The sequence below is a fragment of the Triplophysa dalaica genome, chromosome 4 (assembly GCF_015846415.1).
Source record: "Triplophysa dalaica isolate WHDGS20190420 chromosome 4, ASM1584641v1, whole genome shotgun sequence".
Classification (NCBI taxonomy): Eukaryota; Metazoa; Chordata; class Actinopteri; order Cypriniformes; family Nemacheilidae; genus Triplophysa; species Triplophysa dalaica.
The window spans coordinates 27,780,603-27,803,858 of NC_079545.1; the positions used below are offsets into that span (position 1 = coordinate 27,780,603).

General features: G+C 38.5%; 1 protein-coding gene across 8 annotated transcripts in view; it reads right to left on the reverse strand.

Annotated features, from left to right (window-relative positions):
• Positions 1–22,604, reverse strand: part of dnm1a (dynamin 1a) — a 42,630-nt gene extending 20,026 nt beyond the window's left edge. For 5 of the 8 annotated variants that reach the window (XR_008906480.1, XR_008906482.1, XR_008906484.1 and 2 more), the window contains exons 1-15: positions 22,274–22,604; positions 13,335–13,408; positions 13,055–13,204; positions 12,766–12,969; positions 12,023–12,121; positions 10,514–10,674; positions 10,280–10,422; positions 10,026–10,161; positions 8,877–8,944; positions 6,873–7,011; positions 2,463–2,549; positions 2,312–2,382; positions 2,173–2,224; positions 1,531–1,542; positions 993–1,106 (exon numbers count right to left, since the gene is read on the reverse strand). Coding sequence is in view for 3 of the 8 variants with exons in the window: in XM_056745848.1 (XP_056601826.1) it covers positions 993–1,106; positions 1,531–1,542; positions 2,173–2,224; positions 2,312–2,382; positions 2,463–2,549; positions 6,873–7,011; positions 8,877–8,944; positions 10,026–10,161; positions 10,280–10,422; positions 10,514–10,674; positions 12,023–12,121; positions 12,766–12,969; positions 13,055–13,204; positions 13,335–13,408; positions 22,274–22,434 (1,671 nt within the window). In the remaining 5 variants the exon portion in view is untranslated. Of the gene's footprint in view, positions 1–992; positions 1,107–1,530; positions 1,543–2,172; positions 2,225–2,311; positions 2,383–2,462; positions 2,550–6,872; positions 7,012–8,283; positions 8,423–8,876; positions 8,945–10,025; positions 10,162–10,279; positions 10,423–10,513; positions 10,675–12,022; positions 12,122–12,765; positions 12,970–13,054; positions 13,205–13,334; positions 13,409–22,273 lie in introns of all 8 variants that reach the window. The other 3 variants (XR_008906481.1, XR_008906483.1, XM_056745845.1) reach the window with 1 other exon arrangement.
• Between the last annotated feature and the right edge of the window lie 652 nt (positions 22,605–23,256).

Below are 23,256 nucleotides of genomic sequence, written 5' to 3' on the forward strand. Positions count from 1 at the left end.
CGTTGCATTTTGAAATGAAACTGGCAGCAGACTGACAGGTGAAGGGGAGGAGTTGACGGATGCTCCACCCAAGCCGTCTAACATACATCATTTAAGATTGATCGTCACTACAGGAAGGAAGTGTATAATTTTTTGTTATTTAAATATATAAAAAACTGTTACATTGGTAACTCCAATAAACAATTTTTGCAACAAGTAACAGTTCTCTGGAGGCTGCATGTGGTTGCCAGGCAACAAGGCAAAGTGCAACATTTTTATAAACATATTTTCCTGTTGAATGTTTATAATATTTGTATAAAAAAATTATTAAATGACTTTCCATTAAGTGGCACGTGTTGGAGAAATGAACCATAGGGCCACTTTGCAAGATGTAATTGTTCAGTGAATGTTTAACCTGTTTGTTCTTTAATATTCAGATTGTGATCTGAGCTTGTAACGTGATGATCTGTGTCATCCTGTGCAACTGTTTTACTTTTTCTCTTCAAATGTCTGAGTGTGTGTGTACATGTGTGCATACGTGTGCGTGTTTGTGAGTGTGTGCGCATGCATGTACGTGTGGAACAACATCAGATTCACCAACAGGAGCGAATCACACGAGTGTCTATAACAGTCAAACCTCACATCGCTGGAAAATATTCCAGACAAAAACACGCCAGGGAAAAAGACTGTCAAGTCAGCTAAAAAGAGCCAGAATAGATCATTTCTTTTCTGTCTGGGGAAAATCATCCACATGAAAGTCTTGAGCGTTAAAGCTGAAGAGAGCGATGACTGCTGCACGGCAGCCACGACGGCGTCCGGGTGAAGCGGGCGGGACGTTTCGAGGCACTTCTCCAATATAAACCGAGAGGCTGTTGCTTTAACTTTGAAGTGAATGATGGGCTTTTGCGGTGGTGAGGTTTTGAGGAACAGAATGAGCTCATTGTGCTGCTAGTATGTGTGCCGGTCAACGTCTAAACAAACGTGTTAGGTTGTTGTGTGCATAAACATCTCACCTCATCATCTTTGTACCAGGACAGAGATTCGGCTGTCATGACAAACCAGTACTCTTTAGCACCGCCCTTCATGATGCCAATGTTGTTAATGGTCAGCCAACCCTTTCTGATCACCTGAAACACACACAATTCAGATATTATTGTATTTTGTGCATAAACGTTTCTTTTCTTAATCCAATTACAGACCTAATAGTCTGTGTACACCAGGAACAATAACTATAAACGCATCCACACATTCCAAACATGTACTCTGCGGTTTCTCTTTTTTTATGTGTGAGACGTTTAAATTGAGATTGATTTTGTTAAGCTGTCAATGTTTTGTTGTTTATCAGTTATAAAGGAATTGCTCTAAACGTGATTCCATTCATATTGTTATTATTGTCACACCGCTATTCTCTTAAATTTGTCTTTGGTGTAAATGAACGTTAAGTCTACGTTTGTATATTACAATCTTTTTTTAACAAATGCACATTTTTGCACCACGATGCGCTTGTCAAGAATGCCGCAATCTAAAACAAACTAATCACAATATACTCACCATGATTTCATCCTGTGACGCCCGAGGGAAAAACAGAAGTGAAACACATAGATATAAGGAAAGAAAAATCAAAATATAATTATTGACAAAGACTAGCTAATAAAACTATCATAATAATAATATAGTTTAGATGAGAAAACACACACACATACACCAACGGCCCTTAACAACTGATGTGAAATGACACACTGTTCCTAAATCAGTCACAAAGAATCTCTCCGTTCCACGTTCAACACAAGTCAAGCTTCATCCGCAGAAAAACATTTGCGGCAGGAAAAAAAACTTTATATTCTTCATATATATTAATATCTTTACATAATCCTTATGTCACTATATATTCAATTGAAAAATAAATGTTTTGCTTTTATTTACACTCTCATTCAGAAACTGTGTGATATTAAAAGATGGCAAATGAAATGTTCAAATAATTCTTTTGTTTTGATCCTACAACATTCAGTAGATCAGTTTCCTCTAAAGCTTGTATATCAGGAGAAGCAAAACAACAAACCTGTCCCTGGATCAGTTGATAAGGGCGTGAAGAAGATAAAGAATAAGAAACACGCATGAGGAAAACAGACTTGACACACATGCATGTGAGATTGTCATGTCTCCGTTTATCTCAAATATAATGTTGCATGTCACCTGATTACCAGCCGCCTTCTTCTTATTCGTCTGACTACTCCTCTGCTGAGCACTGAATAAAACACATCGCATCATGTCATATGTTTTCTGCAACTTATGTGTTATACTGATGCATTTGTTAATGACAGTTGAGACTAACTTGGCAAATCCGATGAAGTCTTCATGGTTTGTGTTCATGTAGGCCAGCTCGATTTCAATCAACAGCAACACCTGAAACCAAATCAAATCAGTCGTTGTAGACTCGTGTGAGAAGATCAACACAGACGTGACACAACAGCGACTCGACTCGCCTGATCTTTAGTGCGACTGTCACGATCCCGGATGTGTAGCGTGACGATCCTCTCCATCTCTTCTCTCAGCATGGGATACTGGGCCAGCTGTGACACAACCACACACGGATTTGTGGGTACGATTTACAACACACATAACTCGCAAAAACACACACAACAGAATCGATTGACATCGTTTACCGTCTTAAATAATGAGCGAGTTATTGTTCCACATGAGACATGGCTGTAAATGTCAATGCATCACCGTGGAGAATGTACTCCATTGAAACTGAATTGAACCGGCTACGTTTGGGTCTGACCATCAGGCCACGACTGCCCCATAAACATGTTATTATGACCTGTTATATTGACTGGATGATGGGAAAAGGTGTTTCATATCGCTAAACGCTAAAGCTCTTTATGTATTCCAGTGGTACTTCTATTTTAAATCTATCAACTTTATTTGTAATGCAGAGCAATGTGGTTTTATATCATATACATAACTGCTGATGCATTGGAACTTGTAGCCGTTAACAATCACACAATTTAAAATTCACAAGAACACAAGTGTGGATTATTATGAATCAAAAACAGACGGTGATGAAGTACATGAGAAAATATTCAGGGCGGAAATGAGACTTCTAGAAGAGCTACGTGCACATGCACTGAAATCAAGATGAATGAGAGTAAAGTGAGAACAGAAGCAGAAGAGATGAGATGGGATGACAGGAGCGCTTGAAAGTCCTTGTGTGGATTTATATAAACCTTTTTACTTTCCCTCATGACATTTTAAACAAAGGTTTTTTTCCCCAAAAAAGATTTTCTTGAGAATCTTTGAGAATCAGAAGTGATCAGTACAACCACAGTAGGCCTACAGACGGTTTCATCTTAACCACATGAGCAAACGTTACTGCGCATGCGCGCTTTTGTGACTCCAACTGAACTCCCGGTACTCGTTCACAAACAATAAAGAGTCTGTAGATTATTTCTGATAACGATCAAAAGAAACCGTGAAGAACCGTTAGATGGCTAAACTTTTCTCTCTGATATTTAGAACTTAGACTGCGATACAAAGCTCAACCGCTAGATGTCCGTGTGCCACACGGTTTCTATAAATGCGTCAAAACTACAGGACCCATTCAACGAATTGTTTATTTAATAAAATGAACATACATCAAAATTAAACAATTCGTTTATTTAATACAATTATAATACAATAAAATGATAAAAATTAATTAATATTAACATAAATTAAATACAAATAGCCAAACACAACCCGGAAATTAACCGGAAGTCGTGCGCGCGTCTTTATGATTTCCTAAAGAGTAAACAGAAGATTTTATTATGAAGACTGGATGCTATATTTGTTAAGAATTGTATGTGTTTTTGTAATTCTTCGAGATATAGAAAGATGTGATCAATTTCATTGTACGGAAAGGATTCTTCAATATTTCTCATTTTGAGCTTCACTGAAAAGCAAGCAGTTGGAACATCATGAGAGCATTTCTCTAACTGTCTTCTGGCATCTTAAATATAAATCCACAAAAGACAGAATAGTTCTAATGATGCTGGACTGGGTTATAGATGATAAAGTGAGGAGAGAGAGAGAGAGAGAGGTGTGTATGTCTGTTGTGACTGTCAGTCTTCTGGGTTAAGAAGGTGGTCCAGTCTGAATCATCAGTTAATTAGTCATTATTATTTCATGGATGTCAAACAGAAGAGACGAGTCACAATGACGGGAATTCAGACGGTAAAACTAAAGAGATCAGACAGAAAAACGACATTAAACACGAATACAATTTAACAGCAACACAGACTTTGCAGAAAAGAGCATGCTTTGGTATACATCAAAATAAATTGGGATTATCGGAAAAACGTCTATAAACATATATTTGTTTTATGAAATTAAGATGAAGACTAACTGAATGGTATGGATAGACCGATCGTTGCTGGACTAATGTTGGTCACATTCTCTACACAAATTTTAAATCTAGCAAAATCAATCATTTTTCTAATGATATCAATCATTTTATGTAGGATGTTTTTTGACTTCACGTCATTTCTGTGATGGAGTCTGAGAATACAACCCAGCTGTCTTCAATGTGTCCTCAACTACACTAGACGAGACGAACGTCAAGCAAACCTTTAAACTTTACAGGAAGTGATGTCATAGACACATGCAGATGTAATTATTAAAAAACCCGGAGACATACACTGATGGGTCTTTGTGATTCATTCATTCATATGAATTACTGAAAGTATATTTAGCATTACTCACACTTTTCGTTTTGTGTAGAGGCTTTTCAGTAAAGCACGTGAATGAATTTCACGTATGAATGTTTTCATTTCACCAGTATTTGTAAGAGGCCTTTTTAATAATACTTGACTATACGACCTCTCATGTATTTGGCTTAACGTCACCAACACAATCCCCACAATGCAATGCAGCACACAAGCAGCACGGCCAAAACAGATAACCACAGTGATTAATCAGAATGAAAAGACAGATAGAAAGAAAGAAAGAAAATAAAGAGAGAAACTGACTCGGGACCTTGAACCAGAACTAAATCTGATCACTGAAGGAGTGGGAAACTTCATCTGTCTACGTCTTAAAGGGCCAGTTTGGACAAAAATCTAAATTCTTTCATCATTTATTCCTCTCATTTGTTTGTTAATCTGTTGGTGACTGTTTCTTTAATGAAACACAAAAGAAGATATTTTGAGAAAAAAATGTGTGTTCAAAATTGCCTGTTTTAACATGTCTGTGATGACGCGTTAAACGGTCATCGTGTTTTTTTGATTTTCATTTTTTTATTGTATGTACATTTATAACACTATACTTTGTATTATATTACCTTTGCATAAAATAACAATACGACTATATAGTTCTTATACAGCGTCTAGAAGCCACTGTGAATTTGACATCATTCTCGCTTTTGACTTCCGCCATCATACTCTCTCTATTTTTTTTGAAAGCAGCACTGTAAAAATGATTCTGGGTTGTAGTAGATTTCAGGAAGTGAATTGAGTAAACTTTAATTAATACAATCTTCTTTTCAACCTAAATTTAAATTAAAATTATAGAAAAATCTTGGATTTCAAAATTATTGAGTGATTTCAACGCATTTTATCATGTTCAACGTACTTGTACTTGTATATAGGATCTTCACTTAATTATTTTGTGGTGAGACTTCATTAATTAATTTAGTTCATTTATTTTAGACCAGTTCCCTGCATGCTTTGTATGTAAAAGCTTTAGAAGAGTATTTTTTGTGAAAAAGTGCCTTTTTATGTGCTTTACAATAAAATGAAAGAGTTGAAAGTGTTTATTGTTCAGTTGTCTTTAAGATTTAGAAGAGATTCTTTTTGTATTTTTGAGTTTCGTGGTTACCATCGTTCAGAAGAGCGGTGCTTGTGCTCAGGTCATGGGAGAGCTGAGTATTTCTTCTTGATTTTTTAAAGTTTATAATGTTACGTGCTTAAATAATTTAGGTAATTTTACCTGATTTATTTATGGAATATTGCGTTAAAAATAAGCTTTAAAGTACTTGAAAATATTTAGTGCATTATTGTTACCATAATTTTTGTAAAGTAAATATCTGTGTCATTTTTTACAGTGAGAAACACCATCGTTGGGTTTTTCTTTTCCTGTTTGAGCCAGTGAGAACTCAAATTTTTTCCCCCATTTACGGCCACCGTTTATTGGATTATGACGACTTCCGCTCATGAGAAACCCGGAAACGTGAAAAAGGTCCATATCTTCTGTTGTGTTCTGCTGAAGGTCATAAAATGACATGAAGATGAATAAATGATGAGTTTTGTTTTTGCTTTAAAACAATGTTTCAGCCAAAAATGAAAATTGTCATTCTCATGTTCTTCTAAGCAACAGGAAAAAAAAATCTTGTCTTTAATCTTATACTTAAAATAATTACACAATTTTTTCCACATACTTAAATTTAAATATTTTTCTTTACCATTTTTCATACTTTTTAAAACCTGTTTTATACTTATATGGCAATAACGTTATCGTAAAGTAAATTGTACCGTACATGGTAAAAATTATGTGATGAATTACATTTTTTATATATATTTTTCTTATAAGTGAGTTATGACTAGATAAGGTTTTAGAGGAATTAACGTTAATAAAGTTCCATTGTTCATAGTGTAAAAGTAACCTGCTCTTGTATTCCGCAGAAGACAAAAAGTCAAACTTGGAACGACAAGAGAAAGAGGGAAAAGCGAAGATCAGAAAGAGGAATGATGGGAGGGTGAGTAAACCATGACAGATTTTCATTTTTGATTTGAACTATCACCACTTAATGAAAGCAGAACTTCACCAATGTAAAACAGTTTACACTTGAGTGTTAAAGTCCAGCCATCGGTCTATCCGTACACGTGAGATAGACGCGGACACACAGGGACTCGCGTTACCTTCTCACTACATTTGTGAATGGTGGAGGTGAGTTCGCTCACGACCATATCTATACATTTCAGGCACGGTCCGTTTAGCTTTTGCATCTGCTTTTTCACTATGGCCTCAAAGGCCAGATCAGGGGTGAACAGGCCCGTCCTGCAGAGGAATTCATGGAGAGAAAGAAAGAGAGAGAGAGAGAGAGAGAGAGAGAGGACACGGAAGAGAGGAAGGATGTCAGGAGACCCAAACAAACAGCACAGAGGAAAGAAAAAGTAAGACATTCAGTTTCATCTCAAGCCGTTCAACAGCGGATCTGAGCCGAAGACCCTCTAACCCAGAGAGACATCGACTCGTCACCTGTCCATCAGCCAATTGGCTTTGAGACAGAGACTTCTGGACAAACTAAAGCAGCGTGAATGTTTGTCATCTCTCTTGGTTTGCTCACAGAACTCTCAAATTTCTCTATATGAACTTTATCATTTCTCTTCAAATTCTGAACTATAGTATCCTGTTTAGATAAACTAAAAGCTCAATAAAATAAAATAAAACAACTCAAAATACAATAAAATAAGAATAAAATCAAAAATGAAATAAAATAATTAATGAAATGAAATAATTCAATAAAATGAAACAAAACAAAACAAATTAAATTGAATGAAAATGAATGAATGAATGAATGAATTAATTTATTAAATAAAATAATACAATTAAATATAATATATATATATATATATATATATATGTTTTAAATGAAAACATGAAATTAATTTAAATTAAATTATTAAATTAAATTAAAAATCATGACAAGTATGAAGGTGTATAATTAATTATTTGGTTCATTTATTTAAATTTGATGAGACATGTTTGAGTTCATATTGTGATCTTCATTAATATAGATTTTTGATTGCCGACTTGACAAATCTGAGCTCAGTTTGACACATTCTTGACATCTCAAACTCTAATGACAGAAACATTTGACACATCCATAGGAGGAATCTCTGAGACGCAGATGAGACTGAGGCAAAAGTTTCCCTTTGCTCTCCATCTCATCTCATGGATGTCTAGGATAAATACTCAGTAGCTCAGGAGAGACATCTGAGGCTGTGATGACCAATTAAAGTGCTCCTCTGTGGACACCCAGATGTCCAGACAACATTCACTGCTGCCGTCCCCCAAAACCTCCGTCTCTACAGCTGGAGAGTTTGGATGCTGAGGTCTCGTTGCCATGGACTACGGTAACTGTGCAGTGAAACCTCAGCATCCAGAACCCGTCCTCACAGCAAGCAAATGCCGCCACACCAGCCAGAACCCGTCAGTCCAAAGCGGCAGGCACACGCACATCGCTGGACACCCACAAACCCCCTGGCGTTCAGCTCAGAGGTTGCTAACAGTGATAGTTTGGGTTTGTAACCGTTCACCAGCTTTTACCTTCTTGGTACACTGCCTAACAGTATTGACTAGCTCACAAATCACCATGTCCACACATTTCTGGCACGGCTCTTTAATCTTGTTGATCAGCCTTTTCACAATGGTTTCAAAGGCCATGTCCGGCGTGAAGAGGCCCGTCCTGTCCGTCAGACACAGAGAGAGAGAGAGAGAACGGACCGGCCAAGGACGACAGAGCAGCAACAGAGAAGAAAGATTGGGCGGAAGAAAATGTGTTAATCTTTTTTTGTGACCATATATTCTGTTGCACTTGTTAAGATTGATGCACTAGATGAATACTGCTCGGATTTTTCGATCGAGTAAATCTACAGGTAACGAAAGAGGACCAGGGGTCATCAGTACGGTCAGGAGGAGCTTGAAAGACGGACAGAAGCGCGAGGACAGACAGACGGTCATCTCACCAACACTCTCATATCTGATCATCAAACCTCCTCTTGTTTCTCTGTAGAACGTTCTGGAGTCAGATTGGTTTCTGATCAGATGTGAGATGCGTCGGATGAGCTCTGACCCCAGACAAACAAGCAGGACACGAAATAGCAGACGGAGACGAGGACGGAAGTGAAGGACCAACGTGCCTGATGCCGTGAATGTTCTTGATGGCGTAGCTGATCTCCTTACGCAGCTCCTTCTCATCGAACTCCATCTGAAGAGAGAGAACACACAAGTACAATATAAGAATGACATCAAAATAAAAAAGACATCACTGGAGAATCTCATGACGCTTGTGACAACATGCCCCGGTTCATCTTCCACTTCAAACTCAGAAGGAAATATTTGGCACGAAGAAACTTAAACCTGAGGATCATTACATTTGACATATTTTGGAACGAACATGACTTGTGACTTTGTAATAATTATAAAAGTGTTGTTCTGTGTGTGATCTGTGTGTGCTTGTGTTTTGCATGTGTGCTAATGCTTGTGTGTGTATTTTGTGTGTGCGCTGGTTCTTGTGTTTTGTGTGTGTGTTTTGTGTGTGTGCGTGTGTCTGTGTGTTTTGTGTGCTCGTGTTCTGTGTATGTGTGTGTGCTTCTGTTTTGTGTGTGCGTGCTTGTGTGCATGTGTTTTGTATCTGTGTGCTTGTGTATGTGTTTTGTGTGTGCAGGTGCTTGTATTTTGTCTGCGCGAGTGTGTGTTGTTTTTTTCCAGGCCAAGCGGAATGTTTTCCTCATAAAAGCTGCACTCAGGCCCAGAGGAGCTGCAGTCCTGCTGCGTGACTCACCAGCTACAACCACTGAATGATTGAGAGCGAGAGCGAGAAGAGAGATAGAAAGAGAGAGAGAGACAGAGAGAGAGAGAGAAGAGAGAGAGAGAGAGGGAAAGAGAGAGAGAGACAGAGAGAGAGAGAGAAAGAGAGAGAGACAGAGAGAGTGAGAGAGCGACAGAGAGAGAGAGAGAGAAAGAGAGAGAGACAGAGAGAGAGAGAGAGAGAGAGAGAGAGAGAGAGAGAGAGAGAGAGAGAGAGAGAGAGAGAGAGAGAGAGAGAGAGAGAGAGAGAAAGAGACAGAGAGAGAGACAGAGAGAGAGACAGAGAGAGAGACAGAGACAGAGAAAACACGAGTGTCCAGACACTTGAAGGGTCTCTATGTCCTGTGGCTCAAGACTAACAGAGATTGGCCTTTCTGAGGCACAGAGGCTGAAACGCACTAATCTCATCCGCCTGTGACATCATCACATGAATGTGTGTTTTCACAGATCACTGAGGTGTGTGTGGACTTCTCACGTACCTTCACCAGCTCGAAGGGGAAGCGCTCATGGAAGATGCGATTGATTCGGGCTCCTCCAGACAGCTCATACGTGTCGATCTGATCTCCAGAACCCTCGATACGCTTATCAAAGTCCACAGAGAACTGCTGCACCATCCTGAAACACACAAACACTCAACACTCAGACCCTTAAAAGAGCTCATCTAATCCTAAACATGTTTATTGTAAATGAGAATGTAGATCAGACGTGTCCGATGTGTGTGTGTGTCACTGACTGCAGCAGGGCTTTGGTCTTGCGGGACGGATCATCTGGACGGAAGTTCTTGTACTCTTCCACTTCTTTCTCGATGGACAGCAGCTGGCTCTGGAGTTTAGCGCGCAGGCCGGGCAGCGTGTCTCGAATGTGATTGGTCAGTTGCTGCGGCAGAGAGAAAGATTAAGGATCGCTCTTATGACCAGACACGAGATCTAACGTTTCATTCCCAAATGTCCAGTTGTGATCATCTGACCTGATTGAGTGTTTTCTGCAGGTACGGCGTCCCCATGCGATCGGCCAGGTGTCTGTAACCGGGATGAGAGAGAAAAAACTTCCGCTCGGCCGCCATGGCAGCGTGGATGTCCTTCTTCCCGTCAATGTCTTTCTGACTGCGGTTCACCACACCGATGTAACCTTCGGTTACACACACAAAATCTTTGAGTTCATATTGAGATCTTCAATAATATTGACTTTTGACTTCACAAATCTGAGCTCCTTGTTGACATCTCTTCTGAAACTCTAATTTTTCCTCTGGAGAAATATCCAAGATGCAGACGAGACTTAAAGTGCCAGTGAAATAAAAAGTTTTTTTTCATGAAATTTTGCAGCGTTTAAAGTAAATAGCTTATCAATGTGTGTAATTTTCTTTTTTAAATCCATGTGTCCTCATAATCTCCAGTAAAAATCTGAAAGTGCACTACCCAATGATGTAAATCAGACGGCTTGGGCGGAGCCTCCGTTAACTCCACCCCTTCGACTGTAAGTCTGCTCCCAGCTTCATTTCAAAATCAACGCAACAGCTGTTTTATTAAATTCAATAAATTTGCGGTGAAAAACACAAGCCACGCCCACTCATTTCCTCCTTTGAAATTCCTCGGAAATGTTTTAAGATACGGAAGTAAAAACAATCGCAGCTTCCGGTTCCCGGGGACTTTAAAAGTTGCAATTTGCACTATTCAATCTCATTAATGTCTGGGAGAGAGAGATCTTATCTCAGGGTTTTTTCTTTCTGATGGTAAAGGGGTGAATGGAGCTGATGAGAGAGAAAGAGAAGGTTAAACTCTGGTGAAGTTCTCTCAAGCGTTTGAAGGTCGAGATCGTTCTGAAGCATTCCTGCGGTTTCGCACATGAGCAGAACGTGGCGGAGGAAAAGGTGAGGACCGGTTTGATGGGAAAACCTCTCGTGAGGACGTGAGCTCTGAGCGGAAAAACCGTCTCTCACCGCCCAAGAGTTTCCCATAAATATACTTTATTGCTGAGCAAAGAAAGACACCAATGCTTTTTCCAGATGTGTCATTGAAATCGAGACAATGATTTTTCCTCTCTCTCTCTCTCTCTCTCTCCGAGTTTCTCTTTTTCTCAACACGCCAGCAGATGTGAGAAACACGTTCTTCCACTAGAGGGAAACAGTGAGGTTTGGTGATCTTGACACAAGTCATGTCGTGTTGCCGTTGGCTTTTGATTGGAAACATTCACCGCATTTGTAACATCAGCACCTCTTACCGTAGTAAATATAGTTCATGTCATTTTACTACAGTTACATTAGAAATCAAAAGATTTAAAAGTTCACATTGCATTGCAAGGGTATTCTGGATGGACTCTTGATCCTGATATAGTTTGGCTCGATGGAAAGGCATTGAATGCCAAATTCGGACCTTTATTGGCTACATGAGCACCACAATGAGACAGTGAGCCGATGCGCCAGCTCCATTATTTCTCATCATAAGGAGAAAAGTTCAGCTGTTGGGTTCTGATGTCTCACCTCTCCGTAGCGGCAGAAGCTTGTTTTCCAAAATGTCGCGAGCGTCTGTGCCTTCATCCATCAGATCAAGCTTGGTGATCACACCAATAGTACGCAAACCTGCACACACACAACATCATGAACACACGAAAAAGCGTTATCGAGATCTTTTCTGAAACTAGAAGATAAAAAATGAAGTCTAGTTCTTGTTTTTCTAAAATACCAAAATATGTCATTGAAAAGCATTCAATGGATTCAACAGGTTTCACGGTTTGGTTTAAACATGGCCCAGTGCGCCCCTGCTGGCAGATCTCATAACTACACCATCTGGTTACAGAAAGGATCTTTCTCCAGTGTTTTAAAACTGGACTTGTTGTTTGAGGAAAAGAAACATCTTCAAATATTCTGTTATATCGCCAAAAATTAGCATATATGTCATCATTTTCTTAAAGTGATAGTTCAACCAAAAATGAAAATTCTGTCATCATTTATTCACTGAAGTCATTTCAAACCTGTCTATCTTCTGCAGAACACAATTGAAGATTTGTTGGTGACCAAACATCAGTGGCACCCGTTGGTTTTGAGTCAATACAATAGAAGTGAAATGGTGACACTGATGTTCGGTCACCAACTTCTTCACAATATCTTCTTTTGTGTTCTGCGGAAAATAGAAAGGCATACAGGTTTTATTTGACAAGAGGTTCATGAATGATGACAGAATTTTCAGTTTTGGGTGAACTATCGTCAAGATCACACACACGTACCCTGCGGGTCGACTTCTTTGGCAATCTTCAGGGCGTCAGAGTTGGCCAGATCAGAGTTGGCTGGTGAGACGGCCAGCAGAAGGCAGTTGTCTTTAGTCACAAACTGCATGAGCATTTCTTTGATCTGTTGCTCGATGTCCGCCGGCTGATCGCCCACTGGAACTTTGGTCATTCCTGGCAAATCCACCAACGTCAGATTCAGCACTGCAACAAAAAAAAAGACATGACAAATATTAATGTCAAATAAATCAATATGAAAAAGATGCTAGAGCGAGAGAGATAATCAGACCGTTTGGAGAGCACACCCGTAGGTTTATGGGCACAGGCGAGATGCCTTTATTCTGGCCCGTGGCGCGATCCGTCTCCGCCTCGATTTCTTGCCGCACCTCATCGAAATCTGTGAACTTCTTCCCTTTGCAATGAAGGAACTCTGCATATTCTGAGATGACATGAGGACAGATGTTATAGGAGAGAAAACCAAGGCACACCACATCACAGCACTACGGTTAACGTCTGTTTTTATTCTGTAGCATGTGTTTGACCTGCTGTAACCAGGAGACCTGACTCACCTGTGGGACAGTTGATGAGCTGTAGAACCAGAGGACGACGGGTGACGATCCCAGAACCCCGCGGGAGGAAATCCCTGTACAACAGAAGACAGGTGAGGATGTTAGAGCAGGTGAATCCCAGGTCATGCGGCTCTGTCATATATACGGTTTTGTAAAAAATTAAGACCCATTCAAAATTTTCATGTAATCATCATTTCTAGATGTATTGTGTTCATTTCAGTCCAGTGTTTGTTGAATTTCAATAAAACCAAACATCGGTAGTGACAAAACGTCATCCAACAGCAACGTGAAAGAATTTTAATTTTCAGCAAATAAATGCAAATCTAAACAACATTTTTATTTGAATTTGGTAGAAATGTTGTTAGTTATTCATAGAATAAAACAACAATGCTCATTTTACCTCACAAAAGCCTTTTAATAGTAAATTCAGAAAAACTGACACTAATTTTTAAATGGTGTTTTCCTTACTTTATAATCAAAATTTTATATCGTTAGCTTATTTGTTTGTTTTTATAATGAGAGTGAGTTAAAAAAAGGCTAATAATTTAAGAAGTCCAGAGTATAGTTTAAATGTAAAAGAGCATGTGTTGATTATGTGAGTATAGGAGAGCATAAGTCCAAGTGGACGTCAATGACAAGCGGCGTCCCACAAGGCTCAATTCTTGCGCCACTCTTGTTCAGCCTGTATATGCTCCCATTGAGTCAAAAAATGAAAAAGAACCATATTGCATATCACAGCTATGCAGATGACACCCAGATTCACCTAGCCTTATGGCCAAATGACTACATCCCCATTGACTCCCTTAGCCAATGCATTGATGAAGGTAACAGTTGGATGTGCCAAAAGTTTCTTCAGTTAAATAAGGAGAAAACTGAAGTCATGAGAAGTCAAAATCTGAGCATATTACACCTGTCCTTAGATCCCTACACTGGCTTCAAGTTACTTTTAGCATTGATTTCAAAGCACTGATACTCATTTATAAATCACAAATGGCCAAGGAACGAAATAGATCGCAGATATGCTCACCAAATATAGACCACTTAGATCATTAGGATCAAGTCAGTTAGATATACCAAGGGTTCGCTCTTAACAGACTCAAAACTTTTAGCTGTGCATTTATTGAATGAGCACTTTGCCTTGTCCGAACCGGCTGTATTTCATGTATAATCAGTGTAATTAACTTTAAATCAAAATCATTATTTTTGGGGTTTTTTAAATTCCTTGATTTATTGTTGTGATTATTTTAGATGATTATTTTAATTATTTTTATGTAAAGCAATGAATTACCATTCTGCATGAAATGTGCTATATAATATATATGCCCTTATTACCCCCTATATGTTGTAAAGACATGCAGATATGCAATACTATTTATTTGCTATGTATGTGTACTCTCTTGAATTACCCAAATAAAGATCAAATAAAAATTATTGGCACAAAAAGAATGATAGTGTGCACTCTTGATTCAGTGTTAAAATGATGAAATGATTTTTTATTTTTGCATTCAGATATCAATAACACAGGCCCTGCTACTTACTATAATACTAAGTGTTGAGTAAGAATGTTGTGTACATACTGCAGAAGCTGATCAATTAATCTCTTGACTCTTCATCTATTTCCTAATATTGTATTCTGTATTTATCAACACTGTATATCCTGCACTTGCTAATTGCACTTCTGGTTAGACCTAAACTACATTTCGTTACACTGTACCTGTATATGTGTAATGACAATAAAGTTGAATCTAATCTATGAGCAGATTGTCCAGAAGAGATCTCTCTGATCTGGATAGATGCTTTACCTGCAACTTTGTTTGACAAACATAAAAATGCCATATGGAGGAACATTTGGACTAGCCCAATCTATCTCCTACCCCTCAACAGGAAACGTTCAATATTGATCCGATAGCACATAACTAAATGTCTCATCATGTCCCATGTCTCCTTAACCAGATGCATGTAAGTAACAGATGGGCAATTCCGTAAAAATGTCAACCTTACCATGAAAAATGTAACCAGCGTTTTCTTTCTCTGGTAACAGCACGGATTTGAACATTTGGTGGTTGAAATCCCCATGTGAGATCTCTCTTCACATCTGTAAAGCATTTGTTTTATTTTTACTGCATGATTTTTCATAGTCAGGTAAGAGCGATTTTCAGGATTGTCACATTCATAGTGCTACATATTCCTCATAAATGGACACATGAAAATAGAGTAACTATTTGATGTTCTATACAGAGACATCACTTCTCCATTCATTGGGTATTATTGCTTCAGAATTGTGCATTTTATTTTACAGAAATCCTAAAAAGTTTATCGTCTCCCAAAAAACACCTATTTTTTTGTCACATTTCGCATGTTTATTTCCCTTTTTTAAATATATTTTTTTTCATAGACTAACATTTTTTGATGTTTAGACTCTATCAAAAAGGGTTCAGTAAAATATAAACAGATGCTTCAATATAATTGTAACAAATTCATTCTCTGAGCATTTTTATGTCACATCAATATCCCTGGAATTTCCCAGATATGTCTGATATGATTCTGTAACATTAAAGAATCCATCAAAGAACATTTTTTACACTCCAAAATGATTATTATTATTTAGAGATCATTTCCAAAATGCATTAAGTGCCAAATTAAAAAAAATAGTTTGTCATGCCATTTTGCTGTGTACTAAACCTATTCACTGCTCCATCAATGTTTCATGCCAAATCGCTACATTTCCTTGTTTAAAATGTACTGCAAGATGCAGTTTCTTTCCAAAACGATATAAATCCCGAACCTGTTTTTAGCCTAAATGCGATATGTCCTCTCGACAAATCAGAATTTGCACGTTAGTGGTATTTTTATGTGTAATTTCTAAATGATTTGTTGTATGTGGTGGAAAATATTGAAACATGAAATTGAAAATATTTATTTTATTTTACTATTTAGTTTGTTACTATTTATTTTATTTGGCTGTTATTTATTTCATGCATTTGCATTTATTTGATTTATATTAATTTATAGTATGAGTCCCTGATGTCATATGTTTCATGTTATCTTGTTTTTTTGTTTTTTTTAAAAAGAAATAAACCAACATTTTTTTGAAAAAAAGGATGGATTTGTAGCGTTTTGAAAAAAATAAAGATAAAATTTGAATTTATAATCAACAATATTGTTGTTTCATTTAACAATCATTGTTTAACATGTTCAGACTGAGCCAACAGACCATTTTAACAGGATAAATTGAATATTAACAAAATGTAAGGGTCTAGGTAAAAAAATGTCAATTTCATGAAAACTATTAAAATTGATTTATAGCGTTTTGGAAAAGAGCTCTTTATTTATGCATGGATAAAATAAAGCTCATGTTAGGGTGAAGGACATTTTCCTAAAACTGGATTAATTTAACACTTTCAATCATTTTCTTCTTGCCCAATTGTCTGTGGTTTACCGTAATTGCATGATAATCCTAATATATTGAAATGCTATACCCATATAATACAAAATATACATTTTGCATGTAAGAACTACACAAATCAGAATTGTATGGATAGTCTTAGATTTTTCATGACTGTTTTAGAGTAATTTGTGTGTGAGGGTGTTTACTTAATTGTCATACAAATAATATCAATTAAAATTGTAATTCAATAAAATGTATTTTATTTTAGTGTGACTGCATTAAATCTCATGAGATTCACACATCCCAGCAGCCCCGGCGCACAGCAACACCCTACAGTACAGTACCAGCTGAAGCTGAACACACGCCAGCGCATGTGTCAAACCCCCGCAGCATAGAGGAAGAGAAAACATGTGACTCTCTCTCTCTCTCTCGCCCATCCTCCTGCGTCTGCAGGCAGCTGAGATGACGGACTGGCCGGATGGACCCACCCTCTCTATCTAATCCCCGAACTCCGCCTCCTCCCCCACTGCATGCACTTTCACACACACGCGCATGCACATGGCAGCAAACACAGAAAAACACAGAGCTGTCGCTTTATAGACCTGCAGGTTGGACTGGTTAAATCACCCCCTACACACCACCACCTGCTCCCATTATGTGTGTGTTTGTGCGTGTGTGTCTTCAATGACAACCATGGTTGAGAATCGTCCCTACTGCAGAAGAAGGACGACATGAAAGCACACACACACACACTGCACCTGAATATTTGCAAGCACATATAATCCCCATTTCAACATGCATTGATGTTTGCGACGCGACACGCAAATAATTTCAGACATCATTGCATCAAGTATTCCATACAACGTAATTCTGATATATATGAAGTGACTGTGCGGGCAGCTCACCCAAACACCGTCAGATTAAAGCTCTCCAGACCAAGCAAACGGACCAACAGATTAGCGTTAATCCCTGAGCCCGGCTCAAATTCACAACCACAAGACAAGCAGACGCAACGAGCTCCTAAGAGAAGGCATCCCTGATTTAATAATGTGTTCACATGTTGCAGTATTAAAAAATTCACAGGCATACAAAGAGCGGAAAGTTCTGAACGAGAGTTTCTGTGTGGACCTTTAGTGGGGCATGATTTAACGTGCTTTTTAAAAAATGTATTTGATCACTCATTGACAGAGATGTCTGTGTGTCCGCCGTATGGCACCGAACGGTTAATGATGCTTAATGTTGAGTGTGAGAGAAAATGAGTTTGAGACTGAGCGATTCTCTGTTCTCACGGGGCGATTAAACAGGCTGGGAACAGAAGATGAGTCATATCATCATTTAAAAACATAATCCTTCATACATCTCTAGTTTATAATGTAACTCACAGATTCACAGTTAGTTAGTTGGCAATCTTAAGAAGCTTTGCTAAGAGTGCTTTTAGCACAAATCATTTTATTTTGAATATATTTTTGTGTAGAAAGTGTAGAAATGTGGCCACACTTACATATTTGACAATGGCAGAAAACTGCTTTCATAAAGTATTGTCAACCTTTCTAGAAATAGACAGCTCCATCTGTTTGATCATATTGAGCTAGTTTTTAACTTTGTTCGGCTTAAAACACCAAACGTCTCCTGCAAGGAATTCTGGGAATGATTCATTCGCAGAGAGGTCCTGTGGGAGCTGTCCGTGGTGCTGAAACATCACATCTGACCGGCTTCATTCACAACCTCACATGAAGATTATCGTCATACTTTAAAGGGATAGTCCACGCCAAAATGACAATTCTGTCATGAATTACTCATCCTTAAGTCGTTTCAAACTCTATAAATGTCTTTGTTTTGTTAAACACAAAGAAAGATATTTGGAAACACAAAAGCATATACTTTGAAGAATGCAGGAAAGCAAACAGTTATCGAGCACCATTGACTACCAGTTTTTGACTACCCCAGAAATCTCAGTTGCTAACATCCGTCTAAATATAAAGACTTTGATGCAAAAATGAGATAACTCCATTTTTTTAACATTTAAATAAACATGTTTGCTATTATGTTTTTATTTTGTTTTATTGTGTTAGTTAGCTGTATTTGCATTTATTATGGCTTAAATCAAAACAAACCAACCGCAGTTTGATTGATAGATTTTTTTAAAGTTATCTCATTTTGGAAGCAAAATTTTCATATCTTTCTTTGTGAAAGAAATGTAGAGCTTCAGAGTGAGTAAATCATTACATCGTTTCATTTTAGGGTGGACTGTCCCTTTAAGACCGGATATCATGAATGTATCTAACAGATACAAATAGATTTTAGTTAAAGAGAAGAAGAGACGTTCAGCCTTCAGTTCTCAGCAGACTGAGGTTCAATTTAATCCAACTTTGATGCAGATTCTGTCTTTAAAATCTTTACCTAAATCCAGTCTAGTCATGTTGCCGTGAATTACCACACGTGTGTTTGAAGCTCTCAGACAAACCACAACATTTGTGTTTTTAAAATGGACTCATTGGGTCGAGAATAATTCACAAGTCACATTGATCCATCCACACGCCCCGCTAGAGTATATCATCCGTCATCTGTCAGAGAACTTCATTACGGCTTGACAGGAAAATTGTGTACGCGTTCAGAAGCCGAACAAACACCCTGAAGCTTGTAAATGAAGATGAAGAACACAGTGTCCCTTCATCACTGACACATGTGCTGTCACTCACCAAACATCTTCATTATACTACATAGAAAATTCATCTTTTAAGGTTCCTTACAACAAAATATTTTAATCTTTCTTTTCATGAGCATTTGAGTTTAAATCTTTCCACTTTAAATATGAGACCCATGTGATTTTCGTGCGTTCTGTTCACATTTGCATTCTCTCTCATCTTGCACTGAAATACAGCTGACGTCTTTTCAGGATCTCAATATACAGATGAAGATCCACAGGACACATCAGACCACAGGTTACACAAGGTCATGAACGTAAAACAATCCATTGTAGGCTGAAACAAGAGGACTAGAGAGTAACCTTCATGCTGTTGAACAAGTGAGGACATCACACCACTAAAACCAGCTTGTGTGTAAACGCTTTAGTGCACATACTGTCCCAGTTGAAAAAAACAGCATATGCTGGGTTAGGTATGTTTTGATGCTGGTTTGACAATGCTGGACCAGCAAATGGACCAGCAAATGGACACCTAAGGACCAGCACAAACCAGCAACAAAACATACCAAACCAGCATATGCTGGTTTTTCAACAGGGGTATCACTTTGTACAGTGTGGTTAATGGCTTTGGTGTCAGTAGATTGTGAGTGTTCTAATAAAAGCACAACAGATCAACGTGAAGCCGCTTAATAAAGGCCAAAAGATCCCAACGCCCTGAATGATTGTATGTCTGAGAACACAAATGAACTCATCTACAGCGCAGAAACATCCACTAGATGTTGCGCTATATATATAATTTGTTTGAAAACCATCATTATTTTTGCATTTCATTGGGTGATGCTTTAATGACACACCCCGGCTTTAAAGTCCCCGTGCACCGGAAGTTGCAATCGTTTGTACTTCAGTATTTTGACGCATTTCCGAGTGAATGGAATTTCGAATGAGGAAAATTAGTGGCCGTGGCTTTCGTCTCTCCCTGCAATTTGATTGGACGTGTAAAACAGCCGTTGCATTCATGAAATGGAACACGGAGCAGACTGACAGCTGAAGGGGAGGAGTTAACGGATGCTCTGCCCAAGCCGTCTAACATACTTCATTTAAGATGGATCGTCACTACAGGGCGGAAGTGCATTTTCAGATTTGACCTGAAGATTATGAGGGCGAATTTTAAAAAGAGAACGACCAACACTGACCAACTATTTACAATAAACGCTGCAGTATTTCATGAAAAATAGGAATTGTTATTTTAGATTTCACTGGTACTTTAAGCAAGCACATAAATAGCACGCGTTCTTTAAATAGACAAATAATTATTAGTTTCTCAAGATAATAATTGCGCTTCAGAATAACAGCCACTCAAGCAGACGGAAATCAGAGATAATGATGAGGTTCATCTGAGCAGATTTGGAACAACACGGGAACAAAAATGAGTCCCTCATCAGGAACAACAGCACATTTGATCAGAGATGTTATATTATCATCATCGCTCGTTTGATAACTTGCTCCAGGCTTGAATAATGTGTGGCTAGTTAAGATAAGGGACGCTGTTATGTTTTCTTCTAACCTATCAGCATGCTGCACACGGCCCAAATCAGGAGCGACACTTGCTGAATCACGCAGCATGCGATGGAGTCGTTCAGATACGCTGACAGAAGAACAGCATCTCCTCAGAGACACATGTGCAACAAACAATAAACAGACAAAAACCTTCCCGGCTCGCAGAGAAAAACAAGCCGTGTGCAGAAGATCGGTAGATAAGTCCTCCTGTAAGGTCACGTCGGGCCACATGTCATCATGTATGTATGTATGATACACTAATGCTGAATAGTGTTACCAGGAATACTTTTTTACTAGGGACAAGACTGCCATTACACTCAGAAATGCTACATGTTCCAAATCTGGACGAACCCAACCGTTGGTGAGCCAAGAAAATGTCCATATTTTACAACAACACTGTATGGAAAAGCATAAGTCTATTTTCTGCAGTCTCTAAAAATGAAGATGGAATGAGAGGTTCGGAAAAAGGTACTTAAAAGAAACCATTTTGTTCCTTTTCCTTTCTCAAGAACCTATGTTTTTACTTTTACTTTTCTTTAACTTAAATTCTGAAACGGAAAAGACGGCAAACAATTGGAAGGCGGTTTCTGTGTTGCTTGTCAGCTGTCATTACAGGCAGGTTCCAGTAAACAATCCTGGAGGCCCATCATGTGCCGCACAAGCAGCGAAAGCACATCGCAGCATCCGCCTTTGACTTCCCATCACGAGCACAGAACTGCTGAAGGTTACTGTATTTTCATCTGTTTAAAAGCTTTATGACCTTGCCAATCTATCAGCAGTATAAAGACGCCAGTGACACAGAGACACATCACCACCAGTGAACGCTGAAGAATCACTACACCTTTAGAAGAATATTAGATGCATTACATAACAAGATTTACAAAGAGCTGCTCTGAACACAGGAAGAGATGCTGAGGATGTTCATCGTGACTCAATAACATCTAAAGGTTATCTAGGATCCCCAGAGTGACCTTTGAAGGCTAATGGAGAATTACTCTAGGGGTACAATATAAAAGACATCAAAATAATTCATCATGAATCATTTGCAACATTGTATTTTCTACTTATATATTTTCTGTTTCATTTGCATAAATCGGCTACATAGGCCTGTTTATTAGATATCGAGTATACCTGCAGGCACGATTGAGGAATTTGAATATATTTGATAGAATATACAGAATATAGATCCATATAGTCTATGCAGTCGCCATATTTTATATATTGTACTTATAGGCCTATATTTGATTTTTCTTCTTTCTACATAAGCAATTATTTAAAATATCGATGTAGATATTGTATGTATTTGCGAATACGACAAAAACACGCAAACGTCACCAATAAACGACTCACTTTCCCACGAAGTTCTCGAGCACGGAGCTCTTGCCGGCGCTCTGTCCGCCCACCACGGCGATCTGCGGCAGGTCGAGATTCGAGTTCTGACCGATGGCCGAGAACGCGTCCTGCATGCGATTCACCAGAGGAATCAGATCCTCCATCCCGCGGTTCCCCATCCTGACGATCCGCACCTGCTCGAGCTCTTCCCGGAAAAAACACGGTCCCGATCACCCTGCGCGAGACGTTCAGGTGATGCTGCGCCTTTGTGGTGCTTTATTTCTGCATCGATTGTTCTGAGGCTCTGTGTGTCTCTGCAGTCCCTCTGAGATGATGAGCTGCTTTTCGCTCTCTCTCTCTCTCTCTCTCTCTCTCTCCACCACCTCCCTACCCCCCTCTCTCTCTTTCTCACACACATACAGATATTGCAGAGCTGTTTTTGTGGCACTAGCTGGCGCAGTTTCCAAGTCCAAATGCTGCAAGTAGTACCTCTTTTGGTCTTTTAATGGTTCTAATGGTTCCATTTTTGTTCTGATGAACACAGAGAAAGATATTTGAAAGAATGCTTCTAACCGGACAGATTTTGCCCCCAATTGACTACCATAGCAGGAAAAAATGGTAGTCAAGAGTGCCCCAGAACTGTTTTCTGTCCTACATTCTTCAAACTATCTTCTTTTGTGTTCAAAAGAACAAAAAGTAATTGTTCCTACTATGGCAGTCAATGGGGGGAAAAATCTGTCCGGTTAGAGGCATTCTTTCAAATATCTTTCTCTGTGTTCATCAGAACAAAGACATGTTTACAGATTTGGAACAACTCGAAATGATGACAGAGTCTTCATTTTTTGGGTGAAGTATCCCGTTTAACCATAGAAGACTAATAAATATAACATTGGTTTAATAGTTATACCGAGCACAATTAATGATTAAAGATTGGTTTTATAGAAGTATAAAAACAGTGCCTCTGTCAAAGGTTGCAGAACATATGCTAAAATAACTTCATA